Source organism: Microcaecilia unicolor, chromosome 10 (assembly GCF_901765095.1).
Source record: "Microcaecilia unicolor chromosome 10, aMicUni1.1, whole genome shotgun sequence".
Lineage (NCBI taxonomy): Eukaryota > Metazoa > Chordata > Amphibia > Gymnophiona > Siphonopidae > Microcaecilia > Microcaecilia unicolor.
The window spans coordinates 25,849,432-25,866,312 of record NC_044040.1 but is presented as its reverse complement, the minus strand read 5'-3'; the positions used below and the strand labels follow the sequence as shown (position 1 = coordinate 25,866,312).

The following is a 16,881-nucleotide window of genomic DNA, read 5'->3' as shown; positions in this document are numbered from 1 at the left end:
TGGAGTTTTGTTTAATGAAACCTTTATTGAATTGGCATAAAATAGGCATAGTTTTGGACTTTTCACATAGGTGCTGTGTTATATAAATGTATCCCTAAACTGTCACTATCTCCAGTAACCAAGTTTGAAATAGATCTTAACTTCTAAGAATCATCGGTGCCTGGTTTGTGCAGTACTTAAAAAGGAAGGGGAACCCTGCACTGTCAGTCTTTAGAATAATCATGTCTTCAGGCTGAACTGGTGCTGCAGCTTCAGAGTTTCCTTTTAGTAGTAATCAATCACATTGCTGAATTTCATTTTCCACTGGGAGCAGTCATTTAATTCGGCAAGCCCAAAAGAATCAGGGCTGGTGTTAGACATTCTGGGACCTAAGATAGAAACTTGGGTGAACATAAGTTGTTGGGCAGACTGGATGGACCGTTCAGGTCTTTATCTGCCGTCATTTACTATGTTACTATATGATATAAGAAAAGCCAGGCCGAGTCAGACCAAGGTCCATTGAGCTCAGCATCCTGTATTCAACAGCGGCCAGTACACGTCACAAGTACCCGGCAGATTCCAAAAAGTAGATCTATTTCTTAAAGCTCATTTCCAAGGATGAGCAATGGCTCTCTCAAATCTACCTGGCTAATAATTTTTTTATGGACGTTTCCTCCAGGAATTTGGCCAACCTTTTTTCTGAATCCTGCTATATTAGTTGCTGTGATCACATCCTCCAGGGAGATGAGCCGGTCATGAGTCCCCTCCCTTTGGATCTCCAGTCCCTTGAGTGTCTTCTCCTCAGGTTCCTCTATGTTCCCCTCCAGAGCTCCTTCGTGGAAGGTTACGTGATTGCCCAAGATCACAAGGAGCATCAGTAGGATTGAACATTGGCTTTCTTGGTTACTCAGCCTATTGCTCCGATCGTTGAAAGTACCCAGGGACATGCAAGGTGCCCAGGGATTGTGAAAATTGACCCTTGTACTGTAAGAACATATCTGGATGATTTATATTCTTGCTTGTTTTGATTCTGTAGCTCTTTGCTTATATTTCTTTTCAGGGAAGCCTGGATGTTGTAAACACAGCACCTGGTTTTAGGAAATTAGTTGCATACCACCTGAAGACTCAGCTGTTTAGGATGCTGGGTATGAATTTGTGAATTAAGCAAGATCACGTTTTACTTTTTATTTGAACATGCTTTTCTTGGGAATTTCAGATTGCAACCACGAGAAAGATGACAGTCCATCTGCGTCCACCTGCAACCTGTGACCTAGAGATCAGCCTTCAGGGTATCAAGCTGAGTCTAAGTGTGAATGAATATAGCAGAGAGGAGGAGGTAAGCAGATGAGACCCTGAGGTATGGTGGCTCATGAGAGCTTTCTCCCCAGCAGGGTTGGGTCCTTCTCTCTTGTATTAAGATCTCTTGCTTCTCAGGGTTTTGCATGCCTCACTCTTGTTTGGAGAGTGTTCTCTTCTGAGGGACTGAGTCCTTGTCTCTTTTATTTATTTATTTATTTATTTACAGCACTTATATCCCACAATTTCCCACCCAAGGGTAGGCCCAATGTGGCTTACAACAATCTACATAAACATACAGCAGGCAAGGTCAAACAGTAAATGTTCTAGAAGTATAATGGGAAGGACAGAAGTGAGATGAAGAAAAAGAGAAGCAGCAGAGGTGGTAATATGACAACAGGGAAGACAGTTCAGAAAGTAGAGGTGCCAGACGGTAGTGGTGTGTACGCTTTGCCAAATAGAAAGGTCTTGAGGCGCATTTTGAAGGTAGGATGATCAGTGGTAAAGATTTAGATTTCTGCTGTTTTGGTGGAAATCTGTCCTCTGAAATATTGGGTTGTGTCCCTTGTATTGAGTTCACTTTCTCTTGAAGTACTTGGTCATTGTCTCAAGAGATTTGGGTCTCTGTCTTCTGTGCAGATGCCACTTAATTGCGGGTTTGAATCCTATCTCTTGTATAAAGGCCTCTTTCACAGCAGTATGAATGGTGTTCCATGCACTGATGTGTATATGTTTCTCTGTCATGTTTATGTTATACTCACGTCTTTATTCTTTTTTTTTTTATACAGTTTGAGAGATGCAGTCACTTTTTCCAAATGAAAAACATTTCGTTCTGTGGCTGCCACCCTAGGAACAGCTGGTAAAAATTATTTTATGGTCTTCTCTCCTATCCTTTTGATAATTTAAAGTGTTGCCTTCCTCTCCAGTGTCCTAGTGGTGAGTCTTTTCTGGTGCTTGGCTTCCCTTCTCATACAGAGCCTTTGTCTGTGAAAGGTGTTAGACCAACTCTTTCCTTACTCCCAGCCTCACTCAACAATGCTGAGTCCTTCTGTGTGCCTGGCCTTTCTCTATGTTCAGCCTTCCTTCCCATACAGAGCCTTTCATTGGGTCTACTTGAACTGAGTTGGTCTCTATTCCAAGTCTTTCCCCATGTCTTAGCCTAGAATGGGTGGCAGAGCTGGTGGTTGGGAGGCGGGGCTAGTGCTGGGCAGACTTATATGGTCTGTGCTGGAACTGGTGGTTGAGAGGCGGGACTAGTGCTGGGCAGACTTAAAGGGTCTGTGCCGGGGCTGGTGGTTGGGCGGCGGGGATAGTGCTGGGCAGACTTATACGGTCTGTGCCAGAGCTGGTGGTGGGAGGCAGGGATAGTGCTGGGCAGACTTATACGGTCTGTGCCAGAGCTGGTGGTGGGAGGCGGGACTGGTAGTTGGGAGGCGGGGATAGTGCTGGGCAGACTTGTAGGGTCTGTGCCAGAGCTGGTGGTGGGAGGCGGGACTGGTAGTTGGGAGGCGGGGATAGTGCTGGGCAGACTTGTAGGGTCTGTGCCAGAGCTGGTGGTAGGAGGCGGGACTGGTAGTTGGGAGGCGGGGATAGTGCTGGGCAGACGTGTAGGGTCTGTGCCAGAGCTGATGGTTGGGAGGCGGGGTTGGTGGTTGGGAGGCGGGGATAGGGCTGGCCAGACTTATACGGTCTGTGCACTGAAGAGGACAGTACAAATAAAAAAATAGCACATATGAGTTTATCTTCTTGGGCAGACTGGATGGACCGTGCTGGTCTTTTTCTGCCGTCATCTACTATGTTTACTATGTCTTAAGCCTTTGCCTTTATGCTTATCCCTTCCTGTACACTAGTGTCTCGCTGACTCTGTGCCTGCCTTCCGTATTGTTGACACCTCCCCTGTACCTAATCTTTCTTCGGAAGACTTTCCCTGAGTCTTTCCTTTCCTCCTGGACTCAGTCCTTCTTCCCTTCATGAGAATCTTCCCCTGTACTGAAACTTTTGTCACTGTGTTTAGTTTTGTTTCCTGAGTCTAGCCTTTCCTCTTCAAACAAGCATCTGCCTGTGAATAATGAAAATGTTTCTTTTGTCTTTAGTTACTTTGGATTTATCACCAAACATCCAATGCTGAACCGTTTTGCCTGCCATGTTTTTGTTTCTCAAGATTCCATGCGGCATGTGGCAGAATCCATTGGGTAGGTTGCTGTCTTCTGCCTTTCTACAATGCTCTTTAGCCTAAAATAGCCAGTCTGTGTGACGAAGCAATTGGGAAAGTCAACAGTATACCTGTGTACATAAAAAAAGTATGTGAGTAGAAAGAGGGAAGTAGAATTACTTCTCTACAGGTCTCTGGTGAGACTCCATTAGTGTGGCCAAGTGTCTAGATTCAAGCTAGATATTTTTTATTTATGTTACATTTGTACCCTGCACTTTCCCACTCATGGCAGGCTCAATGCAGCTTACATGGGGCAATGGAGGGTTAAGTGACTTGCCCAGAGTCACAAGGAGCTGCCTGTGCCTGAAGTGGGAATCAAACTCAGTTCCTCAGGACCAAAGTCCACCACCCTAACCACTAGGCCACTCCTCCACTGTTGCTACTATTGGAGATTCTACATGGAATGTTGCTATTCCACTAGCAACATTCCATGTAGAAGTCAGCCCTTGCAGATCACCAATGTGGCCGTGCAGGCTTCTGCATGAAATGTTGCTAGTGGAATAGCAACATTCCATGTAGAATCTCCAATAGTATCTATTTTATTTTTGTTACATTTGTACCCTGCGCTTTCCCACTCATGGCAGGCTCAATGCAGCTTACATGGGGCAATGGAGGGTTAAGTGACTTGCCCAGAGTCACAAGGAGCTGCCTGTGCCTGAAGTGGGAATCGAACTCAGTTCCTCAGTTTCCCAGGACCAAAGTCCACCACCCTAACCACTAGGCCACTCCTCCACTGTTGCTACTATTTGAGATTCTACATGGAATGTTTCTATTCCACTAGCAACATTCCATGTAGAAGTCAGCCCTTGCAGATCACCAATGTGGCCGCGCAGGCTTCTGCTTCTGTGAGTCTGATGTCCTGCACGTACGTGCAGGACGTCAGACTCACAGAAACAGAAGCCTGCGCAGCCTTCTACATGGAATGTTGCTAGTGGAATAGCAACATTCCATGTAGAACCTCCAATAGTAGCAACATTCCATGTAGAATCTCCAATAGTAGCAACATTCCATGTAGAATATCCAATAGTATCTATTTTATTTTTGTTACATTTGTACCCTGCGCTTTCCCACTCATGGCAGGCTCAATGCAGCTTACATGGGGCAATGGAGGGTTAAGTGACCTGCCCAGAGTCACAAGGAGCTGCCTGTGCCTGAAGTGGGAATCGTTTCCTCAGTTCCCCAGGACCAAAGTCCACCACCCTAACCACTAGGCCACTCCTCCACGCCAAGATAGTTCTGCTTTCTCTACTTTCCCTTCCCCCCCCCCCCCCAATTGCCTGGGAGCCTGGCTTCCCCACCTCCCCTCTCCATCAGAATGACATAGGGGCATCAGAACAGGTGTGCCATCCGGGACCTGGCTTGACTCATGTTTCTGATGCTGTGCATCCTAGGCAGTGCGCAGGTGCTTGGAGTGGAACAGAGCAGCTGGCAGAGATGCCCAGGCCCCGTAGCCAAAGAGATCTGTAGCTGCTTCTTGTGTATCATAGGAACTTGTCCCTTTGCTCCAGACTGCCCTTCCTCTGCCATTGCTGTGGTGGCACCACACCATGAGCATGTTTTGAAACATATGTACACCCACTCTTCATTACTGATCTGCAATAGCATTGCTGTGGGAGAGATAGATGGGTGTGGAGCAAAGGGATTGACACCCACAGTGGTGCAGAGAAAAGAGTGAGGTGGAAGATGCTGGAGAAGGGTTTTTTTTCGCTGGAAAATGTTGGGGGAATGGGCTGGGTGAGGAAGGCAGATACTGAGGGAGTGGGAAGGGTGAGAAAGACAGATGTTGTGGAGGAGGGAGGGCAAAGGATGCTGGGGGAGGGAGGAGGAGATGTGATGGGGGAGTAAATGAGTCTTGGGAATGAGAGAGGGGAATCAGTTTTTAGCGGTGGTTAAGAGGGGATGAGTCTGGGAGAGGAAGAGGAAGACAGGGAATGAGCTTGGAGAGGATGAATGAGGGGATGTTTCTGAGGGAGAGAACCTGGAGGCGTGAGAGGCAGGGAGTGAGCTGGGGAGGAATGGATGAGTGATGGAGTTCTTGAGGAGGGAGTGATAGAATGGATGAGTGATTGAATCTGGGGGAAGGGTGAGGGAATGAATGATTGGCTGAGTTTAGGGGGGCTTTGAGGCAAGAGAGGGATATGATGGAAAGGAAAAAGAGGGGCAAATGTTGAGAGAAAGAAGGAACTGGGACGGCTAGAGATGGATTAATACAAACCTTGAGCACTTCTGTGTTTCCTTTACTTTGCAGACGAGCTTTCCAAGAATATTACCAGGAACATCTGGAATACGCCTGCCCCACAGAGGACATTTACCTGGAATAGCGAAGCACAGAGACATCCCCCGGCATTCAAAGCTTCAGCAACTAGAAAGGAACGACTTGCCCAAACTCGGAGACACAGGGAGATGAGGTGAAAGGTACCCGCGTAATCCTAAAATTCCTGTCTCTGTAACCAGACCTCCCAGCACAGTGCACCTAATTCAGATCAGCTGAAACTGTGAGCACCTGCACATGACATCCAGGATCGTGTTCCAAAGTCTGCCCAACAAATGATTAATCTGACACCCACTGGGACCTCCACAGCACAATGGCTAGGCGACATCAGCCATTCAGGACCTTCTTATTGTACTTCAGAGGTTAGAGCTTCCACTGTTCATCTGGAGTCCATCTTTATGTCGCATCCAGGACTTTCTTACTACAGTTCACAACTGTGTATAACTGCCACTACTTACAGTTATGGTCCTTCATCCAGAGCCCTCTGACAACTGCCCAAAATGTCTCTCCCCATCCTAGGTTCCTCTAGAGGAGAAGTTCCCAGCTTCTGCACCTACGCAGAGCTCACAGCTTCTCTCTCCATCCCAGACCTCTCTGCTGCGTTCTGTTTTGTTTACGTTTTCTATAGTCATCATGCCCCATACTGTGACTCACTTCTTGTATCTCTGTTCAGTGTTCCTATACTGAATCTCCTACCCCCTATCTGTATCCAGCGCCTCATATTGTGGTTTACAGCTTATAACCAGTTTCTCTGTCCAGATCCACTGCCCCCTACAACAGCTTATAACTTTTACCCTAATCCATTGCCTACCTATATTGCGGTGTACAACTTCGGTCCCCATCGCTACTCCAGACCTCCCCGCAACTCACCATTATTATCTGTACTCAAGCCTCTCTGCTGATAAACACAATATCTGCTGTCTAAGCTATGGACATTGTTACATAACAGCCATGAGCGTTCTGAGAACTAGCCAGCAAAGAATTTAATTTATCACCTATCCAGTTCCCCACAGCATCTCCAATTTCCTATCCTTCCTCTAGGTCTCTATTGCAGCTCACAGCTTCTGTTTCCACCGATCTCCACGGCAATGCAACTCATAACTTTTCTTCCCACCCAGTTGTTTTCATTCAGAATCCCCTACTGCACCTCACATTTTCTGGCTGTTATCTGGGACCTTTCTTATCCCCTTTCAGCCCCTCCCCACTGTAATTTGCATTCCTGTATAACTACTACTTTTAGCAAGAACCCTATTCTAACACTTTATCAAATTGATAGATAATTTCCGTCCACCCAGAAACGTTCAACTCAGCACACAGCTTTTATCCAGAACTCGTTAATATGGGACCCTCCTGTGGCACAGCTCAGCTGTCTTTTCCTTATCCCAGGCTGCACATTATTGCTCTGTGTATTTAGTGCAAAAGATTGAACTTTAATCGTCTAGGGTATACCTGGAATGGAGGTAGCTATTCCATAGATGACCATAAGATAAGGTGCAGTTATATCACGAGGTTCTTTCACTGTCTAGACACTGTACTTTTCTACCTAGAGAAAGGCTAAAAGGCGTAGTTTGCTGAAGCAGTTATTTATGTAATAATATTGTATAAAATCTCTACACTGCTGTATATTTATGTAGTGTTCAACATGTCTGTCCAACACCATTTGCCCGGCCAAGACTTCTGTAGGTGCAGCAGGCTATTGGTGGTATATAAGAAGGAGAGGCAGCTCAGGATGTCTGGCATGAATGACAGCAGCACTGGTGGAGGGGTGAGGGGTGGACGTCTTAATTTTAACAGCCTGTTGGATAGCAGTCAGTGTGTGCTGACTGTTGCCCCTTAGTCTTTATTTATTTAGATTTTGCTCACACCTTTTTCAGTAGTAGCTCAAGGTGAGTTACATTCAGGTACTCTGGATATTTCTCTGTCCCAGGAGGGCTCACTAAGTTTGTACCTGAGGCAATGGAGGGTTAAGTGACTTGCCCAAGATTACAAGGAGTAGCAGTGGGATTTGAACCGGCCACCTCTGGATTGCAAGACCGGTGCTCTAACCACTAGGCCACTTCTCCACTCAACAACATTCCATGTAGAATCTCAAATAGTAGCAACGTTCAGTGTTCCACTGCACTAACCACTGGGCTACTCCTCCACTAGCAACATTCCATGTAGAATCTCAGATAATATCAACATTCCATATAGAATCTCAAAGAGTAGCAACATTTCATGTAAAATCTCAGATAGTAGCAACAGAATCTCAAATAATTTATTTGGATTTTGCTCACATCTTTTTCAGTAGTAGCTCAATGTGAGTTACATTCAGGGCTCAATATGAGTTACATTCAGGTACTCTGGATATTTCTCTGTCCCAGGAGGGCTCACGATCTAAGTTTGTACCTGAGGCAATGGAGGGTTAAGTGACTTGCCCAAGATCTCTGGATGTGAAGCCTAGTGCTCTAACCACTAGGTCACTCCTCTAACTCTTTTGGAGGACATTGGGCATTAGGGTACACCTACATTTTCAGATACGTTGTGTGGCATGCCAGCTTTCACACACTCCAGGGCTCGTGCTGCATGTAGGGAGCATGCATGGCTACTCATGTACTCAAAACATGAAAGGAGCTCCTGCATGTTTAAGAGCGACTGCTAGTGTCTCGCTGCGAGAGGCTGAGAGCAAAGCCGATGTGCCGATCCAGACCTGAGCATCAGGCACTGAGGATGTTCTTCTGTGCCACACCTAAGCAGGTCTGGAGGCAACACTAGTGTACTATGATACACTGGTTTGAAAATGCTGTGTTAGGGGACAAGAGGGGATGGAGATTAGGGACAGGAAGCTGGCTTCAGGGAAAGGCTGATACTCAGAAACATGTAGAAAAAAATAAGGTAACTAATCGGACTGAGTGGCTAGGAGGAAGACTTACATTATATGTTAGAAAGAAGTAGTGAGCTTAGGGAAAGGTGGATGTTATAGTTGTAAGGAAACAAACAGAAAAAGTAAACACTGGGCCTTCAGGAATGAGAAAAATGCAATCCTTTCTTAATGATGAATACCCGACACGGGCCGTGTTTCGGCGTACAAACGCCTGCATCAGGGGTCAAAAAACTCTTCTAGGTCAGCTAGTTAGCTAGTAGAAAAAGATGATTAACAGACAGGTTATGTTCCCTACCAGCCTTTCTCTGCTGGTGGCCAGTTCGGGTCACTTTAAAGTACCTGGCAGATCACAATAAGGAAGTCCATTCCATACTACTCACTTCAGAAGCAAGACAGAAATGGACTTCCTTATTGTGATCTGCCAGGTACTTTAAAGTGACCCGAACTGGCCACCAGCAGAGAAAGGCTGGTAGGGAACATAACCTGTCTGTTAATCATCTTTTTCTACTAGCTAACTAGCTGACCTAGAAGAGTTTTTTGACCCCTGATGCAGGCGTTTGTACGCCGAAACACGGCCCATGTCGGGTATTCATCATTAATAAAGGATTGCATTTTTCTCATTCCTGAAGGCCCAGTGTTTACTTTTTCTGTTTGTTTGGTTGCTTTTGTATGCTGCTTTCCCTCTGTGTTGTGACTGTATAGTTGTAAGGAAGCAATGATGTTGGGACAGTAGGGACATGAAGATATGACATTAAAAGCATGAGGGATGAATGAGGTTAAGGGAAAGCCAACGTTAGGAGTTTAAAAAGGAAGGGGGAGAGGGACTGATAGAATAGGTGGCTGAAGGTTGACTTTAGGAGTCTTGAATCGAGTGAGAGATAAGGAAAAAAGAGATTTACCTGACAGAATAATAATATAGAAATAGTTAAAAAGAAAGCTAGAATGTGTGAAAAGGAAGAGAAAACTGCCTCAGAAAGTAACACCAAGACATACATGAACATAGAAGGCAACATGAGAAGGAAAGGAGATATAATACATTGCACAAAGAGACACCAAAAAGAAAACGATAGAGAGACCCCTTGAAAGAGTAATACTTCATACTAAGTCATCAGGAAGGAATTAAGACCCCTTAGAAAGGAGCACACAGTGTAGACACCAGAGAAAACATAAAGACCGTCTAATAAAGTACTGAATCTGAGAAAACTCCAACAACATAAGCACAGAGTGATTCTAGGGTGGAAGAGATAATGCTTTTGTTGGGGTAACAACACTGAAAGGGGAATTGGTAAGAATGTGCTTTCATTCAGTTTAGTTTCATCATTTCTTGCGTTTATTTTTTTATGCAAGTAAAATCATATTTGTGTGCCTAAAATGATTTTACAGCTGTTCATATAAGTTTTTGTGCATAAAGTAGCAAAACAGAAAGGAAAAATGAACCAAATAAAAAAAAAACAAAAATTCAGATATTTGAAAGGTATTAATCTGCAAAAGAACCTTTTCTGGAGACGGGAAGGCGGTAGAACTAGAGGACATGAATTGAGGTTGAAGGGGGGCAGACTCAGGAGTAATGGCAAGAAGTATTTTTTCACGGAGAGGGTGGTAGGTACGTGGAATGCCCTCCCGCGGGAGGTGGTGGAGATGAAAAACGGTAATGGAATTCGAAAATGCGTGGGATAAACTCAAAGGAATCCTGTTTTAAAGAAATGGATCCGCGGAATCTTAGCGGAGATTAGGTGGCGACGCCGGTAATTGGGGAACAAAACGGGAGCTGGGCAGACTTCTACGGTCTGTGCCCTGATTGTGACTGAATAGATAGGGATGGGCTAGAGTGTAAATTTTAAGAGGTTTCAACGTTAGCTTCAGAACTTAGTACAAGAAGAATGCTGGGCAGACTTCTACGGTCTGTGCCCTAAGAATTCGGTCTACGCCCTGATCGTGACTGAATAGCTATGGATAGGCTGGAGTGTAAATTTAAGGGGCTTCGACGTTAGCTTCAGAACTTAGTACAAGAACAGTGTTGGATAGACTTCTACGGTCTGTGCCCTGAGAATGGCAAGGACAAATCAAACTCAGGTATACATATAAAGTATCCCATACCATGTAAAATGAGTTTATCTTGTTGGGCAGACTGGATGGACCGTTCAGGTCTTTATCTGCCGTCATTTACGATGTTACTATGTTCCCAATACACCCCCAAAGATTAGAAGCTGAAGGTGTCTTTGTTCAAGAATAGGTTTCAAGCTGAGGAACAGAGGAGCGAGAGGAAGAGGCCAGAAATAATTTATGGACACTCGGGGGTTATGTAGAAGATCCATGCATTTGATGGAGTCACTTGCTACCTTTGGCATTTTCCTATTTTCATGCTTGATTAAATGTGGCTCCCTTTTGTTTCCAAGGCCTGGTGGTGGGGGAGGGGCTTTCTCTGTTGAATGTTGGCTGGTTTCTGTTTAACCTGTGAATGAGACACTCCTTTGGTATTGAGAGGGCCACTAACATCTCAGTAACTGACCTTCTAGCTCTCCCCACCCCTCCCATTAAAGGGTTTTTTTTTTTTAGGTATCTGCAACTAGCAACCGTTTTCGCTTTCTCAAATGAGCAGCAATAGCGCCTTGTTCCGCTGTAAAGAGGGTCCCTTTTGGAGTTGGCCTCTTGGCTTCACGGCAGTGCCACACGCTGCTATATGGAAGACCTGGCTTTGACCCCCAGGCAGGGGCGTAGCCAGACAACAGATTTTGGGTGGGCTTAGGCAAGAAGTGGGTGGGCACCAAGTGTTCTCCACCCCCCCCCCCCAACCTCCACCAAAAAAATATCTCAGCTGGCGGGAAAACGCTTCTTTCCACCTTGGCAGTCTGCAGCAGGTATGCGCTGAAAAATGAGCATGCTCAGGTGCCAGTATCATGGAGAGTAGCGTTTTCGTTACCATCAGCTTCAACTGGCCGAGCTTGGGATCCCCACCAGCTACCACTAAACGTGTGCTACTGTTGGGTACTACTACTACTACTTAACATTTCTAAAGCACTACTAGGGTTACGCAGCGCTGTACAATTTAATATAAAAGGACAGTCCCTGCTCAAAGAGCTTACAATCTAAAGGACAAGTGAATAGTCAGGTCGATAGGGGCAGTCAAATTGGGGCAGTCTGGATATCCTGAAGGTAAGAGTTAGGTGCCTGAGCCCTAAATGGGTGGGCCCTGGCCCACCCAGGCCCACCTGTGGCTAAGCCACTGCCCCCAGGCTGGACTGAGCTGGAAATAGTTTATAGTTTATTGGTATTTGCTAAATTGCTCTAACTGCCAAGGCAGAGCAGAGCGGTGTACAAAACTGAAAATATAACAGAAAAGGAAAAGAACGCCAATTAATAATAGGAAAGAGATACAGAGGGGCATTTTTTTTAATAGCAATTTAAATTTACAAGTGATAAAATAACTTGCCAGAAATACAGAGGAAGCAATACACAAGAATTATTTCAATCAGGTAATTCTATACTCTTCCTTAGACCACTAAATAGGGAGGGTGAAACAAGACAAGGAGATCAATTAAACAACAGTAAACAAAGAAAAAACATGGTATTAACCTGATTATCCCCAGTTATTATTTATCTGAATCATTATTCCACATTGATCGTCTGGTTGGCTCCTTCAAAGCCAAAACGGTGTACAGTCAATTCATTTAGTTGAAAACGTACTTATTGTCCAATGTTAGTAGAAATAATACACCTGATTTCATTTTTTTCTCTTTTAAACCCAGAAATTGATTAGCAATGCAAACGCTTAAGCCTCAATTCAAATCCCACTGATTAAGGCAATCACAGTTTTCACAGGCTTCACTCCTTTTGAATTAATATTACTAAGTAATAATTTATATTACTAAGAGGAATAATTTAAAGAGGAAAAAAAAACTTTACAAAATTTTTGAGGAAATATTTCTGAAGAAATCTTTAGGAGTCATACCCGGAACTCTGGGAAAGAACAATAATCTCAATATTAATCATCTGTAATAATATTCATTTTATTCTAAATTTCTGGTCTATTATCATTTTCAAAATCTTAACCGCTTCCTACTCCTGTAAAGCTTCATTTGTTATATCAATTTTCATTCTCAAAGGATTCAGTTAAGTTATCCATGTAACTCACTAGTAAGATTGTATCTGGAACAAAGTTATTTACTACCACCGTTAAGTCCCGAAGCACCTTCCAGATGATATTCAATGTAACCTCCACAGGAGCCAAAAATTCCAAGCTGATTCCTCTTACGGGTTTAGAAGTGGTACCGCCGACTCAGGTTCTGCTGAAAATGTCCTCCGTTTCAGCAAACACTCCTAACTCACTCCTCCACTCCTTTGGACGTGGTGGTTAAATGATTTGGGAGCGATAAAGTTGTTTCCAGGTCCAAGAGCGTTGATGCTCCTTCGCCGACGCTAATCAAAGGACTCGCCAACCCAATCATCTGTGGACTGCTCATCGCGCAGCGGTCCCACACTTGCTGCACAGGGGACAAAACGCTGGCCATCGGCGGCTGATCCCCAGTTGTTCCCTTCCTCTCAGTTAAGGTAACTGCAATTGCAAAGAGGAAATTCAGGTAATCAAAGCAGAACTTCAGAGGACAGCTGGGCCGTTGAGCATACGAGCTTCAGGTCACCATCTCTCCACTCTCCCCAGTTTGGGACACTCTTTGTCTGGTTTCTCCTCAGAGGCCTGTCTGATATGGGTAACCCTTCAGCATAGCCCTCTGAGTCATTGAAACACAGAAGCCCCTCCACCACTACAAGGTGGTGTCCCTTCGGAGGGGACAGAGGGGCATTTTTAATATGACGTCTAAGTCCGACTTTGGACGTTTTGCAAAAAACGTCCAAAATCTGAATAGGAAAGAAGGTCATTTTCAAAAACACTGTTTTGAACAAGGTTTTGATTTGGACGTTTTGTTTTTTGGTCCGTTCTCAAAAAAGAAAACAAGTGCAAAACGCACAAAATCAAGCCATTGGGGTGTAGGAGGAGCCAGCATTTTTAGTAGACTGGTCTCCTAGACATCCCAGGAAAGCAATGGGGCACCCTAGGGGGCACTGCAGTGGACTTCATAAAATGCTCCCAGGTACACATCTCACCATTGCTCCCTTATCTTGTCTGCTGAACCCTCCAAAACCCACCCCAAACCCACTACCCCTAACTGTACACCACTACCATAGCCCTTACAGGTGTTTGTGGGTACAGTGGGTTTCTGGTGCGCTCACATTTTCCTCCACAAGTGTAACAGGTAGGGGGAGGCATGGGCCTGGGTCCACCTGTCTGCAGTGCACTGCACCCAGCACTAGACTACTCCAGGGACCTGCATTCTGCTCTAATGGACCTGAGTATAGCATTTGAGGCTAGCAAGTAATGTTTTTAATCACATTTTTGGGGGGTGGGAAGGGGTTAGTGACCGCTGCGGGAGTAAGGGGAGGTCATCCCTGATCCTCTTCAGTGGTCATTTAGGGCACCTTTTGTGCCCTTATTCCTTCTAAAAACAGGTCTAGCTCAAAACATCTTAGTTTTAGCCCTGGACGGTTTTGTTTTGTTTCATTATGGCTGAAAAAACGTCCAAGTGTTAGGAACGCCCAGATCCCGCCCTTAACACGCTTCATTGTGATTTGAAGGCGCTTCTGACAGACTTCATAGAAAGACGTCTAAAAACTGGTTTTGAAAATACCAATTTGGACGTTTTTGTGAGAAAAACAGATTTATTCCACTTTCTGGACATTTTTCTCTTTTGAAAATGAGCTCCACGGTCCCTCAAGAAAGAGTGGAAACATACAGAGAAGAGAAAAACAAAACGCTGTGGGGGCAGCTTTCACAGCCACTGGAGGGGGTAGAAGCCTCCGTTCTTGCTCAGTGTGGATACCTAGAGGCTACTCGGGCTAGACAAGGTCCACAAGAGCTGACTTTCTCAGGGATTTGCAGTTTATGTCCCCTGAATGTGAACTGTGGCTGGGTTGAGTTGGGAGATATAAAAATAAGGGGAAGCTCATGACACTGTAACCCAATAAAAGCTGGTTCCAACTAAGCTGGAAGCCCAAAGGAGCAGGAAAAAGCTGTGCGTGGACTCCAAACCTTTGTCTGTATAAGTCACCACATGGCCAGAATTTATCCCTCTCATTCTATAACTGGTTGCCTAAATTTAAAAGCCTTTTGTGCACTTCAGTTTATAGATACTGCTGTCCTTGCGGGTAAGTGCCCATTTAGGGAAGGGAAATAGGACTTGATATACCACCTTTCTGTGGTATTTTGCAACTACATTCAAAGCAGTTTACATATATTCAGGTACTTATTTTGTACCTGGGGCAATGGAGGGTTAAGTGACTTGCCCACAGTCACAAGGAGCTGCAGTGGGAATCGAACTCAGTTCCCCAGAATCAGAGTCTGCTGCACTAACCACTAGGCTACTCCTCCACTAGCAACATTCAATCTAGAAGCCTGCCCTTGCAGATCAGCAATGCAGCCACGCAGGCTTCTGTTTCTGTGAGTCTGACGGACGTCAGACTCACAGAAACAGAAGCCTGCGTGGCCGCGTTGCTGATCTGCAAGGGCAGGCTTCTACATGGAATGGTTGCTAGTGGAATAGCAACATCCCGTATAGAATCTCCAGTAGTAGCAACAGAATCCCAACATTCCATGTAGAATCTCAAATAGTAGCAACATTCCATCTAGAATCTCAAATAGGGAAAGGGAAATGGGACTTGATATTCCGTCTTTCTGAGGTTTTTGCAACTACATTCAAAACGGTTTACATATATTCAGGTACTTATTTTGTACCAGGGGCAATGGAGGGTTAAGTGACTTGCCCACAGTCACAAGGAGCTGCAGTGGGAATCAAACTCAGTTCCCCAGGATCAGAGTCCGCTGCACTAACCTCTAGGCTATTACTCCACACGCTTATGGACCATTCTATAATTCTCATGTAACAGGGCGGCGTTCACAGGGGAGGGGCATGGGTGTGGCTGACGTTTACACTTGCAATTTACAGAATACTATAAGTTACACGTGTGAGGCTCACATTTAGGCACTCACCTTTCTGCGAGCCTTAGAGCTGTCATAAATGTTCACGCTAAATTTTGGTTCATTGCTGTTTTACAACTAGTATTTAATAAGAAGAATTATTTACCCAAGTCTACTTCTAGAACAAGCTCACTACCTGTGTTAATATGGCACCTAAATTTTGGTGCTTTGTTATAGAATTTCCTTTATCTGTGGGGGTTGTGGCTTAAAGTTATACAGAGAAGCGGTGAAATCCAGCTGCTGTCCATATAACGCTAAATATATAACTGGTGTGGGGGAAATAGCAGGTATCGCTTTACGTGGATAAATTATCCAGATAAAGTTACATGTGTGTATTCAGTGGTGGCAGGTATATGCATATCATTTTATATGGCTAATTTACGTGACCAGAAACTGGCTGGGTCCCTCCTCCCTTGCTCTCTGACCCCTTCTTGCAAGATTTCCTGGCCTGCAGAGTTGGGGGCTTTGCTGGTTTCTGCAAGTAACTGCAATCTGTTAGCTTTTACAAAGAAAACAACAAAACTGGCAGTTCTTTCTGTAGCAGAAAAGATGATTGTGGGGAAATTACAATATTTCCTAAAATATTTTTTTTACTGTAGTACAATATATATATATATAGATATATATATATAGATATATACTAAGAATGCACGTAAAAATGATAACACTGTTTAAAGCCTGCCTATGAACAGTGATAGCAGATGAAATTATTCTGCATGCGTAAGGATGCCCATTCGTGGATGCATCCCCAAGATTCCTTCACCATCAGTATGCTCAAAGTTTTCCTTCACCATATTTCTCTGCCACAGCAAGTGCACTCAGAGACCCCCCCTTCCCCCCGCTCCCTCCACTATAGGTGCATTTCTAGGGTTTACGCTGCCTGCAGACACAGCGCCTCGTTGGTAACACATTCCCAGGTCCTCCTACCCCCCCCCCCCCCCACCACTTCTATCACCACAGACACATTTCTGGGGTTCCTCTCTCTTCCCCTCTCACCAAACGTGCATTGCCATAGTTCCTCAACTCTGCAGCCACTTTCACAGGATTTCCTCTGATGGCCAAATTCCCAGGGTTCTCTCCATCACAAGCACATTTCTCCCACCAGAAGAAAATTTTCCCTTACTAGTTCTTGACCAGTTAATTGGTTGCAGGAACTGAACGCAACCCTCCCATCAATGCTGGCTTAATGACTGCATAACTGGGTACTACTGTATGTAAGAAGTATTTAAACA

General features: G+C 44.8%; 1 protein-coding gene across 1 annotated transcript in view; it reads left to right on the top strand.

The window, feature by feature from the left end:
• The window catches only part of MAPK8IP2 (mitogen-activated protein kinase 8 interacting protein 2), a 48,508-nt gene extending 42,700 nt beyond the window's left edge, over positions 1-5,808 (top strand). The window contains exons 9-12 of the mRNA XM_030217009.1: positions 1,196-1,315; positions 2,064-2,134; positions 3,369-3,467; positions 5,736-5,808. Of these exons, the coding sequence (XP_030072869.1) occupies positions 1,196-1,315; positions 2,064-2,134; positions 3,369-3,467; positions 5,736-5,808 (363 nt within the window). The remainder of the gene's footprint in view (positions 1-1,195; positions 1,316-2,063; positions 2,135-3,368; positions 3,468-5,735) is intronic.
• Positions 5,809-16,881: the final 11,073 nt, after the last annotated feature.